General features: G+C 46.3%; 1 protein-coding gene across 3 annotated transcripts in view; it reads right to left on the bottom strand.

The window, feature by feature from the left end:
* LOC138296086 (FERM domain-containing protein 6-like) overlaps positions 1–24,176 on the bottom strand; it is a 1,138,137-nt gene that overhangs the window by 140,827 nt on the left and 973,134 nt on the right. For all 3 annotated transcript variants that reach the window (XM_069234915.1, XM_069234916.1, XM_069234917.1), the window contains exon 11: positions 23,028–23,156. In XM_069234915.1, the coding sequence (XP_069091016.1) occupies positions 23,028–23,156 (129 nt within the window). The remainder of the gene's footprint in view (positions 1–23,027; positions 23,157–24,176) is intronic.

Genomic DNA, 24,176 nt, shown 5'->3' with positions numbered 1-24,176 from the left:
GGCGGGTCATACATTCCTGTTACTAATGCAATAGCACATCCACTGCCTCATGTATGGAACACTTTTTTACCTTACGATTGATGGTGTCTTAGTTGTGTGTCATGTGCTGCAATGGACCATGTTGGCAACATCGATGTGTCTCATAGCTGTGGTCCTCTGATATTGCCCTTCACATGTGAAATAGACAGGATATATGTCATTGACACTGTGTGTGATGTTGGGTGTACACTCATACCCATCAAATGTGATGTGGCTTTTTCAGTATCCTAATCTGTATTTCTGCAATGCTCCATGAGGCTAAACTCTGATTATGATTCCTAGGGATCATCTGATGCATAGAAATTACCCAGAGCATGATTGAGTGATGAAGGTAGGTGTTTAATGACATATGCTAATAAAGTGGTGATGGTGACTATAGTTAGAAGACGTTTTGTACAATGTGTTGTCTCCTACGCAATCCCCCTCATTTTCATTGACAGCATCCTCCTCTGCAGGCATTTGTGGGTCTGGTTCATAGAGGGGAATGTTCCTCCTTACACAAATGTTGTGCAGGATGGCACAGGTCAAAATGATCTTGTAGACCATTTCAGGTGAATATAGGAGGCTGCCTCCGGTGATGTTGAGGCACCTGAATCTGGACTTCAGGATGCCAAAAGTCCTCTCAACTACGGTGCGTGTCCTTCGATGTGCCTCATTATAGGCACGCTCTGATGCTGTGGTTGGGTTGGCAAATGGGGTCATGAGCCATGACTGGATCTCGTGACCCTGATCAGCTGAAAGAGAAAATGAGTGTAAATATTTGGATGTTGGTTGCACCTTGATTATCACTTTGCATGGCAGTTGTTATCTTGTGTCGTCTGTGACTCATCTGTGTTTGTGCTACTATGTGGGATCCTAGGCTTCTAGGATGTTCTCTCTGCATTGGGTTGTTTAATTATCAAAACTGATGTTTTGCTGATTGACCTGGTATCAGCTGTATATTTGTAAACTTGCAGTTCATTGTGTATCTTCCCTGCATTATGTCATATGAAAGAAGTGTCCATGCGCCTTCACTGGAGGTGACATGATGCTTTCACACACAGAATTGATTCCACTGTGGTGGTAACACGGTTGCACTATATGGCCTGAACAATCAAATCCAATTCAACATATGCAATATCATGTGATAAACAGCAGTGAGGCCCCATGATTTGGCTAGGTGACATGTACAACACATCTCCATAGGTTGGCAGCACTGAAGTGTTCACAATTGGCAATGCACAAATATCCCATGTGTGACAAGTTCTAGGCAAACCTATTTTTGTGCCCTCACTCAGTTGGCTCATATGCAAACGTGTACCTACACTACTGAACCTGCTCCAGGTAAGCTAACTAACATGGTTGTGGGGGTGAAGGTTTAAGTGTCAGAAGGTCCATGTGCCTGTACATCTGTTATGTATATGTGTAATTGTCTCAATCCGTATGTGTAGCAGTGTGCACTTTGCAATACTGTCACATCAATATGTGTTCATAGCACAATCCACTTCCTTATTGCTAGCGGGCAATGTCACCCCACGAGTGATGTGAGATGTTGGTACTGCCTCAACGATTCCATGTCACCTTCATCTGAGTCATCATCATCATGCTATGTGTCTCATCGTGTATGACCTGCAGCAAAACACATTAAGCACCCCTTACACAGCACGCACTGCTTGGAAGGGTGTGTGATTGAGTGTTATTGATGTGATATTGGAAGATTCATCTTCCAAGTTGTACTGCCAGTCAAGGCCATGTCATTGTCACTGTGTGGTTTTAAATTGGTCCCTTGTGGCTCTGGAGTGGCATCTGTTGTTATTTGCACCTGTCATTTCTCCATAGGTATGTATCCTATTGGCTCAGGATATCAAACATGACTAGCAGTGTCACAAACTCAGTTTCTTCCTGGCCACGTGTCAATGTAGTGGTGTATGTGTTGTGTGTCCTACAGGCCTGTGCTGTGTGTATATAACTAGGTTTCTGTATTTATCAACAAGTAGGCCATTGCCATATCTTCCATCCTTGAAGTGTTGATTGATGAAGCTGTGGCGGAAGAAGAATGAATCATGTACACTCCCAGGACACTTTGGCACAATGTTGGTGATCACATTTGTCTGCAAATTGATGGAGTGTGTGTGCTTCCTGTTGCAGTATAGAGGCTCCGTTGCAGCAGGTGGCACAATCCGTACATGTGTGCAGTCAATGGCACCAAGCACGTGTGGGAAGCCATTGATTTGATAGAAACCCTTGTTGGTCTCATGCTGCTTCTGCTGCGTGTTGGGGAAGTGATGTGGCCAGGTGTGAGGGAGATGATGGCATCCAGTACCTTGGGAAGGAAGGCTGAGAATGAGGGCTGTGAGATTCCAGCAACCAGGGCACCAGTGGTTTAAAAAAAGTCACTTGCCAACATGTGCAGGACGACTAGCAACTTTGTCTCTGGTGGAATGATGTGGGGTGTCTGCAAGCAGGGTGCCAACTGTAGCTCAATGTGGCGCAGCAGCTGCTGTATGGCTTGCCAGTTTAGTCTGTACCTCTGGATGATGTCATGTTCCCTGAGGCCCTGAAGGGTTGTCCTGGTCTGGAATATCCTCCCCTGCCTTCGGCGTTTCCTTTGGGGTTCTTGTTGGTGTGGTGGAAGCTGCTGCTGTTGCTCCTGTGCTCTGCGTCTTCATGCATGCTGGATGAATAGTACCTCCATGTCTTCCTTTTGGAGCTCTGATGTTGCTTCTGTGGGTTTTCCTTAAGTACTGGTGTATTTGCCCAATTTTAACACCTGCCCTGACCCAGGTGATAATTTTTGGTGCAAATCGGGATTTTTGCCATTTTCCGGCTCCGCCTCCCAGCCGTGCGGCCTTTTTGCGCGGTTGGATAAATATGGCGCACGGGTGTTTAAGTCATTTTTTGGACAGGAACGCCAACCTTGCATCTCATAAATGCAAGACGTTTCACGCATCCAGAAAATGACGCACACTGAAATATTTTGAAGTTAGACGGGTCTAGCGTCAAAGTATAAATATGGTATTAGTTTTGTGCTGAATTTGTGTAAAAGAAAATGACGCAAATCTGGCGCAAGCAGAGTATAAATATGGGCCTTAGTGCACTCCAATCCTCCCTCCTCCTCTCTCCCCCCTCCTAGGCCCATCCCTCCCTGCACATGAAATTATTGTTTTATTATCTACTAAATTGAATATGACATACACAGGTGTGTGGTCAGATTTTAGAGAAGAATTTCAGCATCATCGCAACTCTCTGTCCTTGAGCATAGGATATATTCAATACAAGCTTGAGTGTGTTATTTATGTACAAAATTAGTAAACTTACAAGATCTCCAATGCTTCTACTGTCACATGCCCACTAAGTCCAAACATTGTTGGAGAAGCTTTAGTGTTTGTTGTCTACCAGGTCTTCTTTGACAAATGATTTGCCAGGCTTAGTATGCAAGAAATGGGGACATCTGAGAGTGAAACATAGGCTGTTCAATGCTGTTACAAAGTTGTTTCGACACAAAAATTAATCAGAAATATTTTATTTATAAGGGATGAAATGTAGGTTTGCACATATGTTTTGAATTCACTTTGTTCCGTCTGACTGTACTTCAATAGTTGCCAATTGGTGCTTGCTGCCAGGTACCACATGACTTGTTCAGGTCCATGGATTGGTCCATGGAACCAAAGAAACCTTTATATCATGTTATCCCTCATCCTTCGGCTAGATGTCTAATTTGAACTGTGTGCACCAGGAAAAACATGAGGAAAACACAACAGCCTCAAAGCCCTTTCAGTGTACGTACAAACCAGATGGCAATCAATCTATCATGAATCAGTGCCCATGCACATTGTGGAATCAGAGTAGAGTCACAGCACATACCTTGACTCAAAAGCTTCTTCGAACAAAAACAATTTGTACACATCCGAGATAAACAGTTGATGGCAGTTGTATACAGAGCACGTGTGTCTACAGCCGTACATGCTAGAAACATAGAGCCTCAGTTACAAGGTTTTGGCATAGGGCAGCACTGCAAGGATTCTTTCAGTGCTGGCCTGTGTCAAAAGAAAATGGCAGGAATGTACTGTATCTAAGAGATATGGTGCATTCCTGCCCTTTCTCTCGCTCTGGCATGATTGGCTGCTATGCACCAACGCAGGCACCCTTGCACCACGGTGCAAGTATGTCTGCGTTGAAGGAATTATTGTTTTTTTGCAGGAAGGGACACCTTCCTGTACAAATGTGTGCTGCAGAATGCATCACACATAGAGAAAAAAATAGGAGAAATAAGGATATTTCTCTTCGTTGTGCCACCCATACGCCTTCCCTGGGAAGGAGTAGGTTTTTGACGGATTTCCAGGTTTGCAAAATCTTGTAAGTATCGGAATGTGTAAAAATATGTGGGTGTTGCATGGGAACTCCTACTGCAACACCCATGGAATGGCTATGACGCAAAATAAGGCAACGTAACAACTTGCGCTGAGTTGCCTTACATCATATGTACAAGGCCTTGCAAAGCCAGGCAAAGTGGCTTTGTTGGGCCTTGTACATATGGGCCTGCACCCCCGGTGCATCACAAAAAGTGACGCACCGGCAGAGCAAGCGCTTGCAAACAAACCCCACAATGTTAGCTCTCATCCTGCCAATAGATGGGCTTTTCATTGAGTGTTAGTGAGAATGTGATGTTATGCTTGCTAGTCTGCCATTAGCCCTGACATACTGAAGATAATTCCTGGCTTTTGGAGGCACCCAAGAAAAGATTCTGCAGCTGGAATACTGGAATCAATTGTTAGCATGACACGCACCTGTGAAAAATATTGGTACTGGCATGCTGAGGTAATTCTTGATATAACAGTCACCAATGGAAAAATACTGGCACACTTCAGGAAACTGTTGGCATAGTAGGCCCCCATGGCAAAATGTTGGTGCTAGCTCATTGGAAATACTTATTGGTATAAGGGAGGGAAACCATGGCATGTACGAGGTTGGCAACCATGACAGAATTATGGCCCTGACGTACTAGAGATAATTTGACATAAGAGTAATCTAAGTTATTTGATGGCATCAAATACAAATTCTGAAGCTGGGATATTGTAGATACTTTTTGGCATTAGGGGGCACCCATTGCATATGAGACGCTAAATGATGGCCCTGGCACAATGAAGTTGATTTTTGACACAAGCGGGCATCCATAGCACATTTTGAAAACAATGGGGTGAACTCTTCGAGAGCCTCAGGTTTTATTGGCCTGACACAGCTTGCAAGAACTTCAATATGAATGAGTACCCTTTGAGAAAATATGACTTTTCAGCAAATCTGTTAGAAAATTGTGCTTTTTAATACACTATTTGCTCTCATTTTCAAAAACAATTCCACAAGCCCATCAAAAAGAGGATGGGCTCACTTGTTTCAGGGTAAGATTCACATCCCACCATTTTTAAAGATCATGTCACCACCCTAACATAGGTTGAGACCATGTGACAACTTTCTGGGGATATTTAGGTCATATGATATCACTTCCTGTGATGTCCTTAAGGTCAAATATGTGTGTGATGTAACTTCCACTACCTGTGACATTTTGGTAAATCAATGTCCCTGGGGTGGAGATATATATATATATATATATGTGTGTGTGCATATATATATATACATAAATATATATGCACATATACATATAACCCACTGGTGGTTGCTAGTAGGTAGTTATAGTTAAGACCTAGTTTCCATAGGAAGAGCACAGGAGCGTTTTTTGTTTTGCCAATAACTTTGGCACTGCTTGACAAATCTTCATGAAATGTTCAAAACTTTTTTTTTTTTTAATCTGTTTTTATTTTCAGTTGAAAAACTGCAAACCAACATAAAGATTCAACACAGTGCAGGTTACAGCAGAGCAAGATGTCTCCAGCATATAATGATGCCCGAAGGGCGCACGCAGCAGTGCTTCATAAGACATAACCACATCACTAATCCCGTCCTCAAACCCATAAACCCGCCCCACATCCTGATGAGACCAGACATTAGATAACATAAGAATGTAGAGATATATCAACTCCACATTCGGTCATCACGAGTTCAAAAGGGAGAATATGTATCCCCATCCCCCGCTGACCCATTGCTACTTACAGAACCTACTTCCTCCTCATCAGTGAACGGTTCCGACAGTGCACCCTAAGCAGCCCAATCAGCAAGTGCCCTCTCATCGCTGTGTGTTATGCGCATATGTTGGTCCTCTGCCGCCCCCCACTCCAGCAGATCCCACAGCCAGGAAGAAGTCGCAGGGGTCTGCAAGCTCATCCAACCAATCGCTACTCTACGATTGGCCAATACTAACGCTAGCTGCACCATCCTGTAAACAACCCCTCTACCCTGCGGCCTATGCACCACTCCCAGAAGACAAGACAACGGGGTTGCCTCCAATTCAAGCTCAGTAGCCTCCGCAATCGCCGCCATCACTTCCTGCCAGAATACATGAACAGCACTACAGGACCAAGCCACATGCAGAAATGAAGCACCAAGCTCAACGCATCAAGGACAGCAGGCCCTCGACCTGGGTATATCTTATTTAGTTTACTGGGAGTGACATATGTTCTGTGCACAAAGTTGAAAATGCAAAAGTTTAAACCTGTGATTACATGATACCCTTTGGACCAATGATAAGGCTGCATCCCAATCAGCGTCCTCAATGGGCAGCCCCAACTCAACTTCCCACGCCTTACGTCCGGCGCTAATCACACCCGGTTAATCCTCTCGTAGTGCCTTATAGAACCGAGTGATCAGGTCTGTATCCTCGACCCAATTAAGAAGTCCGTTCAAAACCGAGTAGGTCTTGGGGGCAATCGGGAAACCGTCCCAGATTTCCCGGGTCACACTTTCAATTTCTGCATATTGCAGAAACTGGCCAGAGCCCAACTGAAACAGATCCTGAGCCTCAGTGAATGAAAGAAATTCACCATTAGGGTCACAACCACCCATCCTCCAGGCCTCTATCGACATTGTCCTTGCCATATCCCGAAACAGAGACAGATCCCATATCCTTAATTCCCTATCAAAGGGAGCCCATCGGAGCACCTGTTCCCAGATCCCAGCAATAGTCCTCACCAGATATGGTGCAGCAGGATCAGATCTGCCCCCAGACATGAGAATGTGTGCCAGAGACCGCTCACAGAACACACCAGCATACAACCTCTTTTCCCAATTATCAACCTCTGATATCCATTTTGCTGCACACTGCAGTTGCGCTGCATAATAATAATATCTGATGTTAGGGATTGCCAGTCCCTCCCCAGGTCATTCTGCAGGACAGACAGTGCCCATACTAGGGAAATCAACAGGCGAAAAGATGAAAAAGCCACACAGGCAGCAGATACAAAGAGTTCTGTACCAGATAAATGCACCGGGGCAAAAACACCATCTTTGCTACTGCGGCCCAACCCATAACGGAGAGAGGCAACTTATTCCTGAAAGTAACCGAGTGCTCCAGGCCTGCTACCACCCGCTCAGTATTATTTTTATTGTACACATCCACAGAGTTAGCGACCAAGATACCCAAGTACCGAAAGCACTCAGCTTCCCAGCGCAGCCCAACCCCAGGGAGCCTGTCCTGAGGAACCCCAACAAGAGACCCCAAAGGGAACAGGAGTGATTTTTTCATATTGATCTTGAGACCAGAAACAGCCCCAAATACCTTCAGCCTCTGCAGCAGCGCCGGCACCGACACGCGAGGATCCGGCACATAGACCAATGCATCATCAGCATACATGAAAATTACGTGTGTGGCCCGACCCACCAGGATCCCCCACTTCACCATCTCCTCACGAAGCCAGATCGCCAAAGGCTCCAAAGCCAGAGCAAACAGAATAGGCGAGAGCGGGCATCCCTGTCGTGTACCCCTACCTATCTCCCAGACAGTTGATTTATCTCCCCAACACCTACTCAAGTTGTCGGGGCAGTGTACATTAGTCGAACCCAAGCGCAAAAGCAGTAGTCAAAGCCCACGTCCCTCAATACCTCTAATAAATATTCCCACTCCACTGTATCAAATGCTTTCTCCAAGTCGAGAGACACCAGCGCCAAATCTAACTCCATTCCCTTAGTTTCATGCAGAACATGCGCCAATCGACGCAGGTTATAGGACGTACTCCGGCATGACCCCACATTGGTCTTCGTGCACCAGGTCACGAACCACTCCTCGGAGCCGAGTGGCCAAAATCTTACAGAGTATCTTGACATCGCTGTTCAACATAATTAGTATTCGATACAAAGAGGTATCCGCAGCATCCCCCCCATCGCCCCCTGGCTTGAGCAGCAAATACACTATACCTTGGCGCATGGTGTCTGGTAACTTACCACGCCCCCGCGCCTCCTCAAAAACTTCCAGCGATCTCTCCCTAAGTGTGGAGGAAAAAGCCTGATACAGCTCCACAGGAAAGCCGTCGCTACCATGGGATTTGGATTTTGCCATTGTCGTCACTGTCTCTCCCACCTCCTCTACAGTGATCGGGATTTCAAGTGTGTCCCTACTCTCTGGGTCCAACATCTGCATCTGCCACAGAAACTGCCCCACACCCTCTTCCAACGATACAGTGCCAGCCCTAGATACCCTTTGGAAGTAGGACGCCAATTCCCGTAGAATGTCCCTATGCCCCATGAGGAGTACACCCTCAGTGTTCCTAATACCTAGTATCGGCGGAGCCTCCACTTCCCGCTTCAGGATCCACACTAAGAGTTTACCTGATCTGTCGCCTTCTTGATGCAACCGCTACCTATACCCTCTCAATGTTGTTCTACTTAGTGTGTCCCAACAAGAATTAACCTCCTTGTGTAACCTGAGCTACTCCTGCTTAACCGTGCTCGATTCGGGTGGCTGCCGCTGTACCTCCCCCAATGTCACCTCTAGTTCCATAAGATCATGATCCAACTGTCTGCGCACCCCTCCCACCATGCTTATGCACTCTCCCCGAATGACTGCCTTCACAGCCTCCCATTCCAAGCCACGCAACACAGTTGTGTCCAATTTAAGTCCAGATATTGTTTTATGGCAGCACCTACTCGTTCCCTACATCCCTGATCAGTCAAAAAGTCCACAGGCATACGCCAACCTCGAGCTGTACGGGGGGCTGTTTCTCCCCATTGCATTTGCATCTGAACTGGCGCGTGATCTGACAAAAAACGACCCAAATGAGTAACATCCAGGACCTGCGAGCCATCGAGGCCACCCGGGTATATTCTTTACCGTCAGGGTGCCGTTCCCTCCAACTGTCCCAGATACCCCAGTGTACCATCACATCTCTAAGAGATTGTATCATCAGTGGTTTGGTTCCCAATTTCAGCGGGTTGCGATCCAACTCCCCATTTATCACACAATTATAGTCCCCCGTCCAGACCAAGGGCTTATTCACACTGTCCCACAAGATCTCAGGTATTCTGGAGTAGAAGGAAGAATCATTCATGTTAGGAGCATATATATTAAGGATCACAATGGGCAGACCATCCAACATGCCCTCCACCAGGACATAGTGAACCTCCACATCCACCTCACTGTATACATGGGTAAAGGGAACCCCGGGGGCCACCCACAAAGACACCCCCGTGCATAGGAAGAAAAGGAGGACGAAAACGTCTGTCCCCGCCACTTCTTGGCCAATTTATGCGCTTCCTCGTCCGTCATGTGAGTCTCCTGAAGACAAGAAAATGAACCTTGTGCCTACGGAGGAACGAGTGCACCCTATAGCGTTTTGTATAACTTTTCAAGCCCCGGGCATTCCAAGTCAGCATATTAATAAGACAACCCATTGCAATACAAAATTATGCCCCCACTCAGAGGACACAACCCACTGTGGGTTACTCCCCCATGACAAAACAAAGAAGGACAGTTTGCACATCCCGCTCCAATACCCACACTGTTGAATAAACTGTAAACATGAACATACCTCCCACCACACCCAACCCCACCCCGGAAATAGAGTAAAACAACCAAAACAGACCATACTGTAAGTCCAGTCCTTAAATGCTACCAGGACCGCAGCCTAAACCCCAACTTACCATAACAAATGGCCTACCACAGCTGTGGAGTGACCACCCCCTCCACCGGCATCAAATCACGGAAATACCCAGAACTCCCCTGAACTTGAGATCCAAAGCGCCAATAGCTCCCCGGAGGGCCAGTCCCTGCCCAGTCCCGCATCACCTCTTCAGGACTGACAACAGGTAGCACCACTGCAAGAATAACAGTCAGGTCATCTCAGCATCCCCACCCGCTTCCATGTTCTGCTCCAAAGCTGTGCCCCCAACCGAATCAGCAGGCACCACAGCCATTGTTCCATCTCGCTGTATCTTAACCCTGTGGCAAGACTCCGCCACCCACCCAGTACCATGTGATCTCCAGTCCGGGCTTTCCGATACAGAGACTAGTCGGGCGATGCCTCCGGATTCCCCTGGTCTACCAGGAGCCACCTTGTCCCACGTCTCAACCATCTCCACACCTCCTCTGGGCACTCGAAAAAGTGTGATTTGCCACCCGACAAGACCTTCAAACGTGCCGGATACAGGAGCATGTATCTGATGCTCATGGCTCCGAGCTTCGCCTTGACCTCCATGAACCCTTTACGAGAGTTCTGCACCTTATTGGTGTAATCAGGATTAATTGTGATCTTGCAGTTCTCGTATAATGCCTTATCTGACTCCCATGCAGCACGTAGAATACAGTCCCGGTCCTTGTAGTTAAGGCGCGACAAGGGACCTTAACTACAAGGACCGGGACTGTATTCTACAGCCCAGCTGGCTGCAGCACATCCTTGATCCAGTTCTCAACAAAGGATTCTGTGGCAAACCCTTCTGCACGCGCCGGAAAGCCCAGCAACCTGACATTGTTCCACCAGGACCTCCCTTCCACATCCTCCAGCTGCACCTCCAGCTGTCCCACAGTGGAGGGGGCTTGCACCATTTGTGTTCGCAGCATCCCCACCTCTGACTGTAGCTCCGCAATACAACCCTCCGCCACCTTCACCTTGACGGACACCTTCCGAAGGTCTGCTCTCAGCAGATTGACCTCCACCGCAACTGTCTCTATTTTACCCTCTAGTGCCATCCGGGAGCCCTGAATGGCAGCAAGTAGCTCCGCTCGCGATGGCTCTCCAGCGTTCAATGGTGTACAGGCTGCATCTCCACTCACCCCCAATCTCGCTGTTCACTGCGGGAGAACCACAGGGGTAGTATACTGTTCCATAGTGCTGCCCTGTGAAGCATCCCAAAACGTATACTTTAGTTGGTTTAACTGCTGTCTTAAAGGTTTTGGAGTGATCTGTTAAACAGGGGCCGAGAAAGAGGGGGGGACACAAAATGTGTTCTCCGAAATTCATTTGTCCATAGGGTCTCTAGACACGTCTACAGCCCAAACTGCTGAACGGAATTTCATCAAGCTTTGCAGAACGCTAGATCCTCTTCCGCAGAGTGTGCTGTTTGTGATTTGGTATAAATCTGTTTAGTAGTTTTGGAGATATTTGAGTTTAAAAAATATAGATATCTAGAGATGCAGATCCTACACTGACCCAAATGTCTCTGTGCTGAATGGCTGCCAATACTTCAACAAGGAAGTATTGGAGGCCATTTTGCTGAGTCCCACAAAAAATTTTTTTTAAAATGAAAGGGGCCAGGGTAGGGTCACCCTTAGCCCCTAACCTTGGTGCAGGGGTCTCTCACAAAAAGCCTTTTTTTAAAAAAATATTCTCTGAAAAATCTGCAGATTGGGTCAGGTCCTGAGGGCATTGGGGGCCTAAAAAAAGGAGTGTAGTGCACGCCCCCCCTCCTAGGGCTTAAATTAGCCCCAAGGAGAACCACCTCCCTGGGTGATGAGACTGAAATATGCGGGTCTCCCCACAGCCCCGGAGACCACCACCTCCCTGGGGCAAAACACGAAGTAGTAATGGAGGAGGCACATACAGCCTCCCCCACAGCCCCGGGAACAACCACCTCTCCAGGGCTAAATATGAAATGAATATGGGATGGGGGCAGGCACAGCAGCACAACACATCCCTAGGGACCACCACGTCCCTGGGCAATTTATTCCAATTAAGGTGGGGTTGTGTCACACCCACAGGGACTGCCACCTCCCCAGTGCTATGGTAAACATTTAAGTGACCCTTGGTGGAGCAATATGTGGCCCTGCCAAAGCCAACCCCCTACTATGTCCCAGGGTGCCCACCCCGGGACATAGCTGTTTGCTCAGGCTTGGTGGGAGCAAACACTCTGCTTCCAGTGGGCCCCGGGGGATGGGGTCTAGGGCTGAAATCGGCTCGGGATCCGTATGGCCCCCCTCCGCTAGAGTCAATGGTTTTCTCTTTAAATTGCTACAAGTATTCAAATGTACAAACCACATGGAAGCTGTGCCCACTTTGCCTCGCACTGTCCACTTGTATGCAAAGGTCTGCTCACCTTTTGCCAGGATGATGTATAGCTTACCAAGAGGCCCCCCCAGTGCTATTCCCGCCAATTTTGGTGGGGCGTTCTTGATGCTGAGGAATATGAGGACTTCTCCACAAAATAAAGAAGCATTAACATCATATAGATAAGAGGAAAGACCCTAGTTTGATGGAGATTTACATGTATGTAGTTTTGTTGGCCTCTCTATAGGAGGATTCATGTTATCACAGAATTCTAGAGAAAGACGCAAGAGGAACAATAATGTTGGCAAAACACATACAAGGTCACGGGTGACATTTCCTTGTGCTACATTACACAGCTGCAGTGTACAATATAGTGGACATTTACATAAGGAGGCAGAACGATCTCCACTTGGGTAGATATTTTTTGCAAAGCTGTGGTCTCTTGTTGGATAAAAAGGTAGGTGAGGTTCCTTTGTGGCTGAATCAGCTACTGACACACCCACACAGACACTCACAAACCCACTCACAGATGCACTCGGACACACATGCACCCTCTCACAGACCCACTTTGACATTGATGGACCCACTCACAGACCCACTCAGGCTCATGCACGCACTCACAGACCCACTCAGAGACTCATGCACTCACTCACAGAACCACTCATAAACTCAGGCACTCACTCACAAACCCACTCAGGGGCTCATACACTCACTCACAGACCCACTCAGAGACTCACACACCCATTCACAAACCCATCAGAGACTTACGCAGCCACTCACAGACCCACTCAGACACTAACACACCCACTCACAGACCCACTCAAAGACTCACGCACATACAGACCCACTCAGACTCTCACCCACCCACAGACTCACAAAGGCACTCAAACAGCCATTCATAGAGACACTTTCACACCCATTGTCACACCCAGACTCCCTTTCACACCCAGACAGTCACATCCACTCTCACACCCAGAGACACCCTCTCACACCTACTCTCACACCCAGAGAGACAGGCCCTGCAGCCAACCCCTGCCTTGTGCAGCACAGTGTTGTGTGGCTTTAGGGGATTGGCCACAGGGCCTGGCCAGGCCTTGTGGCCAATCCCAGCCATGCATGGCTATAATAGAAAGTAAATTCATGGATTTGGAGAGGTCAACTTCTCACCTGAGAGGCTATCCAGGTGCTGAATAGGTACATTGTAAGTAGCATTACTTGAAGAGCCAGGTGTACAGTTACTTGCACAAATTCATGTCCTGATGTTCTTGAGGATTTTGTTCCAAGTGTAGCCTAACATTTGAAAGAACACCCAGCCTTCTGTATTTCTCATATGGATACTGGGGGGGGAGGGGGTGGGGAGTGCTGGGGTGCAAGTGATGCAGAGTAGGGGTTCATGATTGATTGCAGGAAGTGTAGATGATGGGTGAGCTAGGTAGGACCCTGGTAGTGTAGTGCCTTGTAGATGTGGGTGAGCATCTTGAACTGGCAGTGTTTCTGAATGGGGAGGTACTGTATTTTTCTGAGGTCATCGAGGAAGTCATCGAGGAAGGTTGAGTACTAGTCTGGTAGTGGTGTTTTGGGTGGTTTGCTTCTCGTGTCTAGGTGTGCAGAGACGCTGTAGTAGAGGGCATTACTGCAGCCCAGTCTCGACGTGATGAGGGGCTGGTTGACAGTCTTACAGGTGTCAGGATGGAGCCATATGAAGACATTTCGGACCATGCAAAATATGTGAAAGCAGATGGTTTTTACAGTGGTAATTTGTTGTCTCACTGTAAGGTTGGTGCCCAGGATGATAGACAGGTTTCTGGGGTGGTTGGAGTGTAGGGGGTCAGGCTTAGTTATGTGAGTCCCAGTTTGAGCTAGTATTGCAGAATATCATCACTTCTATGAGCTATTTATCTCACATTGAGTTAACCATGTAGCTTAATAACATGTTGTAGAAACTATTAGTGGTGTTGGTGTCTCCTGAGAGGTATAGGATGATATGGGTGTCATCGGTGTAACAGATGATGTAGAGTCCCTGGCTCTAAATGATGCTTGCATAGATCATGCATAAATTGAAGACAATGGGGCTGAGTGAAGGGCCTTGCAGGACTCTGCAGATGATGTCCTTGGGTTCTGAGGTCAAAGGAGAGAGCTAGACCCCTTTCATACTTACGAATAGGAAGGCGGCCATTTACTTGAGATTTGGTCCTTGGATTCTGGTATTGGTGAGTCTGGAGATGACTGTGTGTGTATGTTAGGAAACTATAGGATTCCCCTGAAATATGGCATATACATGGACTCCCCCTTACATGCAGTGCTGAATGGTGGCTTGCTGTGTAGTGATGTGTGCATGTTTGTAAAATATGACCCCTAGGGTGCTTAAATGCCCAATTGGCATGCAAGACAATACAGGAAGGCAGCTTTGTGTGTTGTGCTTTGTGAAATGTAGAGTGCTGGAATGTTTGAGGTATAACAATAAAGGGTGCCTTAGATCTATTGGCTAGTGTTGGGACACAAACTGATGCTTAGAGCTAATGCAGGTCCCCTTGTCAAGTGGTGCAAGGGTCCCGGCAGTGGTGCTAGAAAGCATATTTGTAGCAGTACAGGCAGAGAGCAGGAATGCATCATATAAAGTAAAAATGTGGCCCATTTATGCCTCCCTTGTTCAGGCAGTGCAGCGCAGCGCAGCGCAGCAAGCTGCTTAGCAGCGTTGTAATGTGAAATTAACACAAATAGGCCCCATAGTGAATAAAAAGGTAGTGTGATAAATGTACATACATTGCCATGTGAAAAACAACAATAGTACAACATGGACATATTTACTTTTTAGAAAGATATGTTCCACATATCCCTGTGTAATTGAAAGTGAAGAAAAACACTGTTCGAATGTAACCAAAATCACTTATGTCATATTCAATCAGGGAATCTTTGAAACCTATTCCTATTTCTTTCCAGAGGGACAAACACCATCTCATGGAGATCAGCCAGTGTGTGATGTCTACCCTGTTGATGACTCCAACCTGCCTCCCCTGGATGAAGACACCTTCCAACAGCTCCTGAACACTTTTGAAGCTTCTCCTTTAGTTTTGGCAAGGAAAGATGATGTTGTTGGGTTTCCAGATCAACCAACACAGAAGGGACACACAACATTAACCCATCACATAACAACTGAGGACCCCCAAATTACATTGCAATTATCCAATGGTAGAAGTCCAGAGGCCAATGGCTGATGAAGTCCTGTTGGGGACCGAGACCATAGGGGGTACTTTTGAAGGAGTTTGTAGGTGTTTTAGCCCCAAAAAGGATTTAACAGAGGCAATCAAAGACACCTTCTCGGGAATGATGACTCACAGCTGACATCGCTGGTGTCATGATGCAGAAGAAAAAACAACACCAGTCTGCAATATCTGACACCAGCAATGTTGCTAGGCAGGTGGGAGCCATCAACTAATCCATCCAGTCCTTAGAAAGAGGACTGGAGGCCTTAGGCCATTGTTTGGAGGCCAAGGTGGCATCAACGAGTGCCCGCAATAGCAACGTCATTGCTTTGTTGGCTAACCAGCAAACCCTTGCCAGGGACTAACATGCTGCTTTACTGTCATTCACAAATGTTATTGGGAACATGGGAGTTACATCTACTGCCTCTGATGTTTGTGTTTCAGATTCAAGTAACACCACTTATCTGCCTTTCATTCCAACACCACAACTTTCAGGGGAGGCAGAACACTCATCAGTGGAGGAAAATGTGCAGTTCCCCAGTTTCTGAAACAGAACTTGTTTGTGAATGCCCCTGTCCAGTTTTCCAATCTGTCCTGTGTATGACATTATGCCACCTTCTTTGGAACCCAGGAAAGTACTCTGGGCCTCATTTATGAGGCCCTCGCAGCACACTGCGCCACCGAAGCATCATTTTTTTAATGCTCCAGTGGCGCAGTGTGCCAGCCCATATTGACAAGGCCATGCAAATCCACCTTGCATGGCTTTTCATGGTCTTGTAAATATGGCCCTCTTTTCACTCATAACACTGAGTGAAAGGGGCGTTCCATGGGTGTCGCTCGGGATGTTTCTACACAATACCCATGGAGCCAGAAGGAATCTGGCGCATTCCCACATTTATAAGTCTGGGAATGCATCAGATTCCTAAACCACCTCTGGGGCGACGTAAGAGTGATGCAACAGGGAGAAATATCTCCCAGTTTTTTCCTCTTTCTACGTGTGTTGCACCTTTTTGTGCAGGAAGGTGTACCTATCTGCACAAAACAATTCATCCCCACAACGCAGGCCCCTGCGTTGGCGCATGGTAGCAATTTGTGCGCCAGTGCCAGAGGAGAGAAAAGAAATGTGCTGTATCTTGTAGATATGGTGCATTTCTGCCCTTTTCTGGTGGTGAAGGGCGGCGCAGCAGGTCCTTGCTGCACTGCCCTGCGCCACAGGCCTTGTAAATAAGGCCCTCTATGTTTGTGCAGTAGTTTATCTAGTCCACCTTTCATGATCATAAATCTACAGCATTTGCTAATAGCACTTTTGTTTCTCCACAGTACACATTTTATTTTGCCACTATGTGTTTATGGTTAAAAAGTATATTTCTCACATAATGTAATGAGAGACTCTGAACCTGCTTAATAAAAAAAATAAAAAACTCATTACCAGATTTATACGGTTGAATCTAAAAATTCTTCACAGCAAAGAGTAGTTAGCGAGTAGCTGTGCTTGCGGTTTCTGTTTAGGTGTGATACGGCAATAGGGGGCACAATTAGACATGTATTCAATCTTAGGCACCAAGCATATAAGGAAGGTCAGCAATGGTGTAGAAGCCTTGCTTGGCATCCATTTGTTATTGGGTAGTTTTGGGGAGGAAAAGGTACTGGGATGCGAGTTTTATGATGACATCCGACACAGATGGAAGAAAGACAAAAATGCTCCCTGTGAAATGCCAGCCAATCTGGCTGACGTGTGCTGTGATGTCATTGGTCTGTAGTTCCTGGCTGGAGGCTAGACGATATCTTCTCCAGAAATTCCTTCATGGACACCCTATTTAGTCTATGTGTTGACTGAAAATATGCTCCTTCTTCCTTCACTGCCTATGTGGTTCTCTCCTACCTACTCCAAGTTGCAGTATAATGACCTATATGGCACAGTTGAGCCTGCCAGAGTGTACTGTGATGGTGAGGATAGCCACTGCATCATTTTCCATGCCTAGCCAATGGGAAGCAATTCTGACGTATTTCTATAAGTGCCTTGCACTACGCCATAATGTGTGATGCAGTGATATAATGTTAAAGAGCACTGTGTTACGTTTGCATTGGGTTTTGCACTGGAACACTTACATTACATATAATCATTCTGGTGTGACACAGCTGGATTTAGAGCAGCATTTGCACCACATAACTGCCAAGCAACAACACATTTGTTCTCTTGCGTTGTTTCTTAAATCTGACTTATTGCTTGTGTCGCCCTCACGTCACACTACATGAAGCAAGGCTGGTGCTAGTCCTTGATAAATATGCCCCATCATTTTTTTTTTAAACTGACCCACAGGTCTGTGGAGGATTTGTGGTCCTGTTAAAAACAAAAGCGCAATCTCCCACCCTTTTGATATATAAGACCCCTGGGGTGGGCCAGGCCCGGGTAGGTCGATGCACTGTTGTTTATTGGGGAGGGAGTATGTGGCCCCTCTCTGAGCCTTTAAGTGGCCCCTGGAACCCCATCACCAGGGGCCTATATTCTTATTTAGAAGAAGATGCATGCGACTCATCTCCCTAAGCCTCATCCCCCAGGGCCAACTAAAAATTTGGGTGGGGGGAGGTTGTGCATCCTTTCTTCCTAGAGCCTCATGCAGGTCCCAGCGACCCTATCCACCAGGGCTGACTTTTCAATTGGGGGGGGGGCTTGCAGACCCCCCCCCCCCAATAGTCTCATAGAGGCCCTGCTGACCTTATCATTAGGGGAAGATGTTTCAATTTAGGGGAGACAGGGAGTCAGACCCCCTCCTTGAGCTTTTCACCGACCCTGGGTCCCATCCCGCGAGGACCAATGGTAGCAGCATCCCAGGGACCCCATCTCCTGGAAAACTGCTGTTTCCTGCCTTGGAGAGTTCTGGCATTCCCTATCTGCACTCTCCAGGGAAAGGAATAAAAATGTGCTTCCACTCAGCAGAAGCAGACAAAAAAGCTCCTTCTGCCCATGAGGGAACAAAGAAATGAATCTGGCTGATGACTGGCGAGCTGGCAGGGGACATGGGGCCTTTAGGGCTCCCTTCACACCGCCAAACAATGCCCATATTGTGGGTGCCCCATGTGGGCACAAGGGCACCCACTTAAAAAATATGCAGGCTCCTGCTGTCACTCAGTATTTGCACTGGATGGGAGCTGGCAGGGGACGCAGGAGGCTCAGGGCTCCCCCTGTGGCCCCCAACATTCGCCATGTCCTGAGAACCCAGGGGGCACTGGTGCACCAATAAAAAACAACACAACCATAATAAATGAGTGGCTGGAGCCTCTCATTTATTATTCCATGCAAGTAGAGCCCCATAATGCCCTGAAATTCACCAGTCATAGTTAACAAAATAACTACAACTCGTGCCTTAAATTAACTACACCTCACACCCATGCCATACTCTGCTAATTACCTCACATACTACATCACTCATGACATGTTCTATGGTATCACCGATAACATCACTGCAGCATCTGAAATTACATTATTGATGACAACACTGTGCATGGCGAGGGTGCCATTTATAGTTACTTTGGGGCACAAGTTCTAGTTACTTGAGATTACTATAAAATTTTAGTGCTTTTATTTGTTTAAAACTGTATGTTTTCATTGACATTTTCACCTAACCATAACATTATCTTAACCTTTTTTCAGTCAATTTCAAAGATTTTTTGTAATGTAAAGTAGCATATTATTAAAATTTCTAACCAAAATGCCACTTTCTTTGTTTTATTTTTTCATTTAATTTCTTTTTTTAATGTAAAGTAAGCTGTCTATTGTCAAGGATGAGGTTAGGCACAGTGTCTGGCCTGTGGTCAGGCCCTGCAACCAACCCCCACTGATGTTCAGTCCCCAGCTGGTGCCCAATCCCCTGCAGCATACATCCTTCAGCCGTGCACACCGTGGGGGTTTGGGCGCAGCACCTGACAACTCCCCACTGGCACCCACCTCCGTGCGGCAGACAGCCTTCAGACGTGTGTAGGATGGGGCTTAGTACAGGGCCTGGCCACAGGGCTGGCTGTATCCCCAACCCCATGTGGGCGCCCAACAGTTTGCAGCGCATGATCTCTGGCAGTGCACGGCGTGCAACTGAATGCAGGGTATGATCTGTGGCCAGGCCTAGCACCCACCATCCTTCTGGTGTCCAACTTCCCATTATGCACTGCTGTGTTAAAAGGTTGGGCACAGGGCCCTGCACCCAGCACCCACAGCTGACAATAAGATGTTACAATATAAAGGTCGTCATTTCGAGTAAGGCAGACCTACTGACTTTGTCAGGAGGTCAGAACATTGGGTTTATGAAGGGGTCAGCATATTAACATATATAAAGCAGACATATTATCTTTGTCAACGAGTCACCAATAATTTTAATCTAATACACATGATATAAACTCACACATCGTAATGCCTAATAAAAGTGATTGTCATAAATCTTTTTAATAAAGCTTTGTTAAAAAAACGTCAACATGTCTTTGAGTCTTTCTCTCAATATTTTTCTGGCCAAAAAGTGCAGCCATGGAACCCAGCACCCCTGCTGAAGAATATAAAGCTCCAGCTAAGAGTGCTTAAAAAAATATGGAAAGCTCTCCTGGGGTCATGGATTTCATGTCCAAGGAGACTAACTGTGTTCTGTTAAGATTGCTAGGGGGCAGCTGCACTTGCTGCATCCCCCCAACATGAAAAAATGCTTATTGGTGCCCCTGCCCATTCTAGAGACACCACCAAGGTCCAAAAAGATAAACAAAAATCACTTGCACAGCATTATAGGGTGCTTTTTGTCTGGAACAGTGAATAATAAATGAGTAGCTCCTGCTCTTTATGTATAATTCCTTTTTTTGTGAGTTTTTATTTTTATTTCTTTGGTGACTCATTTCCACCCGGGGTACCCTGACCTTTTTATAATGTTGGGGGCAGCAGGGGGAGCACCAGGGTCCCATGGCCTTTGCTGACTGCCCAGCCACCACTGTCGCAGGAGCCTGCAATTTGTTTTATTTTTAAAAGTGGGCATCTTGGCACAATGACCCCCACATGTACTGAAAATGTTGAGAGTTGTGAGAGGATCCCCAAGGTTCCGGCAGCTCCTGCTGGCTCACCGGCCAGAACCCAGTTTTGGGTGCCAGTGGAAGCTGTCTATAAATTCACTGGGTGCGTCGGTGCCCACCCAGGGCACGCATATCTTTCAAGATGTTGGGGGCCATGGAGGGCGTCCCAAGACCCCTGTGGCCCCAGCCAACTCTCTAGCCAGCACCTATAGTGGTGCTGGCAGGAGCCAGCACACTCAATTTATTTGCGCCTCGGCGGGAGCAGCATTTTTCAGTGCTCCCATCTGGTTGGGAGCACAGTTGTATTTTCTGCCTGCTCCCGTGCCTCAAAAATCAGTGTTTCAAGGAAGTGGGTCCCTTGGATCTGGCTCTGGAGGACAGGGTCCCTGGGGCTGATCTATGTGGTCCCAGTGGTTGGTGTCACCCAGGGCCTCACAGAGGCCTTGGTGGGATGGATGTGGGCCCCCTCTCCTAATTATAAATAACAGCCCATGAGCATGGGGTCCCTGAGGCCTAATAAAGGCTTGAGAGGCTCACCCCCTCCAATAATTAGAAAAATTGGTCTGGGAGTTAGGGTTCCTGGGGCCTCATAGAGTCTCGGGGAGGAAGGTCGTGCACCCACGTCTTGCAATTTAAAAAAATTGTTGCAGGAGATGTGGTCACTGACCCCTCATAGAGGCCCGGGGAAGGGAGCCACACACAGCCTCTTCTAATTATGAAGACAGCCCTGGGGATGGGGTCCTTGAAGTCTCAAAGAGGCTTGAGGAGGAGGGTACCTGTCCCTACCCCAAAATCCCTAAATTGCACCAACCCCCCTGGACCCAGGCCCACCCTGGGAGGATGTATTTCTAATGGCAGGCACCTGCCATTTTTTTCATTCTGTTAGGGGATCCCCAGATTCTCTGTGGATTTGTGGACCGAATAATAATAATAGTTACGCTTTTGGCCCCAAAGGGAGGTTACTTCTGAGACTTGAGAGCTTTGGTGAAGCTTTGGAGAAGCAGGAACACACTGCCAAAATCATGATTCCACTGCCATAATTCGAGGCGGTGATGCTGCAAGCGTTTTAACAGCAGAGCCCAGCTGGGCACTCCATCTGAAATTTCTGATGTAGTGACCCTTCTATCATAAGGCTGTCAGGTTATGGGGGCAGTTGCCCTACCCTTTTAAGTGCAGGTGAAAATCACTTTATTTCCTGACCCTGGGTTCCCAAGAGAGGCATGGCAGTCCCAGGCAGGGAAATTCAACAATGCCCCACACAGGGAAAAAACTTAAGGGCACTTGTCTTTTTAAAACAAACTCCTGATTTGGGAGTTTTATATTGAAAAAAAAACTTTTGTCAAGAATGCACAAAAACATGGCACCCACTCTGCAAAATTCAGTGGCCTTAGTGATTTGCCACACTTGTGGCTCCAGTGATGGCACATAGCTCCATGTCTGCATTGCCTTTCTTGTGTGGATCTTTAAATTTGGCTGGTGGTTCTCTACCAGACGAATAGAGGCTACTGACTCTGACCTAGCAGGCAAGCTCTCTAACATGGTGTACATTACCATTTTGTCTGCAAGCATAAATTAAGAAAACAGAGTTAAGATTTTTTTTGTATAGTATTTTATTCTTTAAAATTTGCCAATTCAGTTTTCAAAGATGTAGCATCTTCTCCAGCCTGGGTAGCCGCCAATGACTATGCCACACACAAAGCTGTAAATCACACATTTTTATTTATCTGCGTGCACCTGTGAACTGCCACATGCTAAATAAAGCTTTCATTACATTCAATTCTAGCGATTATGTCACACTGATATGGAGTCTGTTAGGAACCAGAAAGGTTCCTTCCTAAAACGAGCAAGACACTACAAGGGGTATATGGATATTTACAATATGTCCTTAAAATCGCCTTCAGTTGGGAACATTTTATGAAAGATTATGATTGGGAGTAAAATTCACAATTATTAGATTACAGGGATTATCAACTTCCCTAAATAGAGTTTGCAGCACAATGAACTTTGTGCTTGTTTACAGATCATGCTAGTCTTTGGTGAACATAAACTTTCCAAAGCTACTATAAGATATGTCACAGTTTGGCAAATACTAGTATGTACAAAAACAATATAAGGCTCATTCCCAAGAAACGCTGTGAAGGAAATGCCAAGTCAAGCCAATTTTCAATGTAACATAAAAATCATACAGTGAGTCTTTCGCTTTCACCCATAGGGTGAGTAAAGTTTTATGGGAGCACCAGCAGTGACACAAGGGTGTTTCAGATTGCAACTCCGAGGTGCAAATTTGACCTTACACTGTTCCTATATTCTAATGTCTCTGAATAAATCCACCGGGCTCATTTACTAATAGGAACATAAAACATTTCAAAGAAAACATCTGAATACACGGAAAACCAAAACGCACCTTGCCAGTAACCCTGTTCCAAACCGGAAGAGTCGAAAGATCCACTGTCAGTGAACTCATCAAACTGACTCATTTTCAGGGGGTCATCAACTGACACTTCCTGAGAGTCGTCGACGGCAAACTCCACCTCTGCAACAAGTAAATAGAGGAAAATATGAGAAAACAACTATGGGAAGCTCTGATTTCTGTATTTATTCTGCTATATAAAATACAAAAAGAATGTCTATATTTTACTTGTGTTGTTGGGGAGCAGCTGCTCATAAAAGGACCATGTTATGTTATTTGCACTTATAAAGCACCTGACTATCCGAAGGCCTCGCAGCGCTAACGAGCCCTCTATGACTCATCCTCACTCCTTCTCTATTTAAAAGCAGGATCTAACCATTAATTTGAATATACTTTTGCATTTTCTCCTCACAGTCTAAAGTAGCTGCAAGTTTGGCAATTAAACAATGTTAAATTAAGTGATTTTATGACATGTTGACCCTTGGGTGCCCAGTTTTGAACTGATAACTTTCAGGTCATTTAGATGTGCGGTAAAATCAAAAGGAAAAACAAATTAGGGAAAGGCCAGAGAGAAAAAACAAGCTTGACAGAACATTGAACAGTCTCAACACTGAAGACATTCTTGGGGCTAGATATTCAAACTATTTTACCATGTACAAAAGGCAAAATGCAAATCGATAACTTGTTACAGAATTGCATTTTGCTTTTGTGATTCGGTATTAAGAAGGGGCGTGTTAAGGGCGTCCCTTCCTAATTCTGTATAGCACTGGCATGTATCAATATTTTGCAACCGGAATGCAGTCGCAAAACATTAATATTTTATTAACTCCGTAGAGGAGGCGGTAACCCGTTCGCAAATGGGAAGAGTTCCCCAAAGGACTTTTTGTGAATGTGGGTGAAAATACTTTAAAAAAAATACAAATAAAACCTTTTAGTTTTCTTTTTGTAATGCAGCCTGTTTTCCCTTAACGAAAACAGGCTGCATTACAAGAAAAAAAAACAGCATGCCACCATCCCTGTGAGTGCTGGTCATTCCCAATGTGTCACAAATTGCAGCCTGCCTCTTGAATATTGATGAGGCAGGTCTCTTGCAACTCATTTGGGAATCACAAACACTGTTATACACACTGGAGTACATCACAG

Source organism: Pleurodeles waltl, chromosome 5, assembly GCF_031143425.1.
Source record: "Pleurodeles waltl isolate 20211129_DDA chromosome 5, aPleWal1.hap1.20221129, whole genome shotgun sequence".
In the NCBI taxonomy this organism is placed as follows: domain Eukaryota; kingdom Metazoa; phylum Chordata; class Amphibia; order Caudata; family Salamandridae; genus Pleurodeles; species Pleurodeles waltl.
This window is presented reverse-complemented; position numbering and strand designations above follow the sequence as displayed.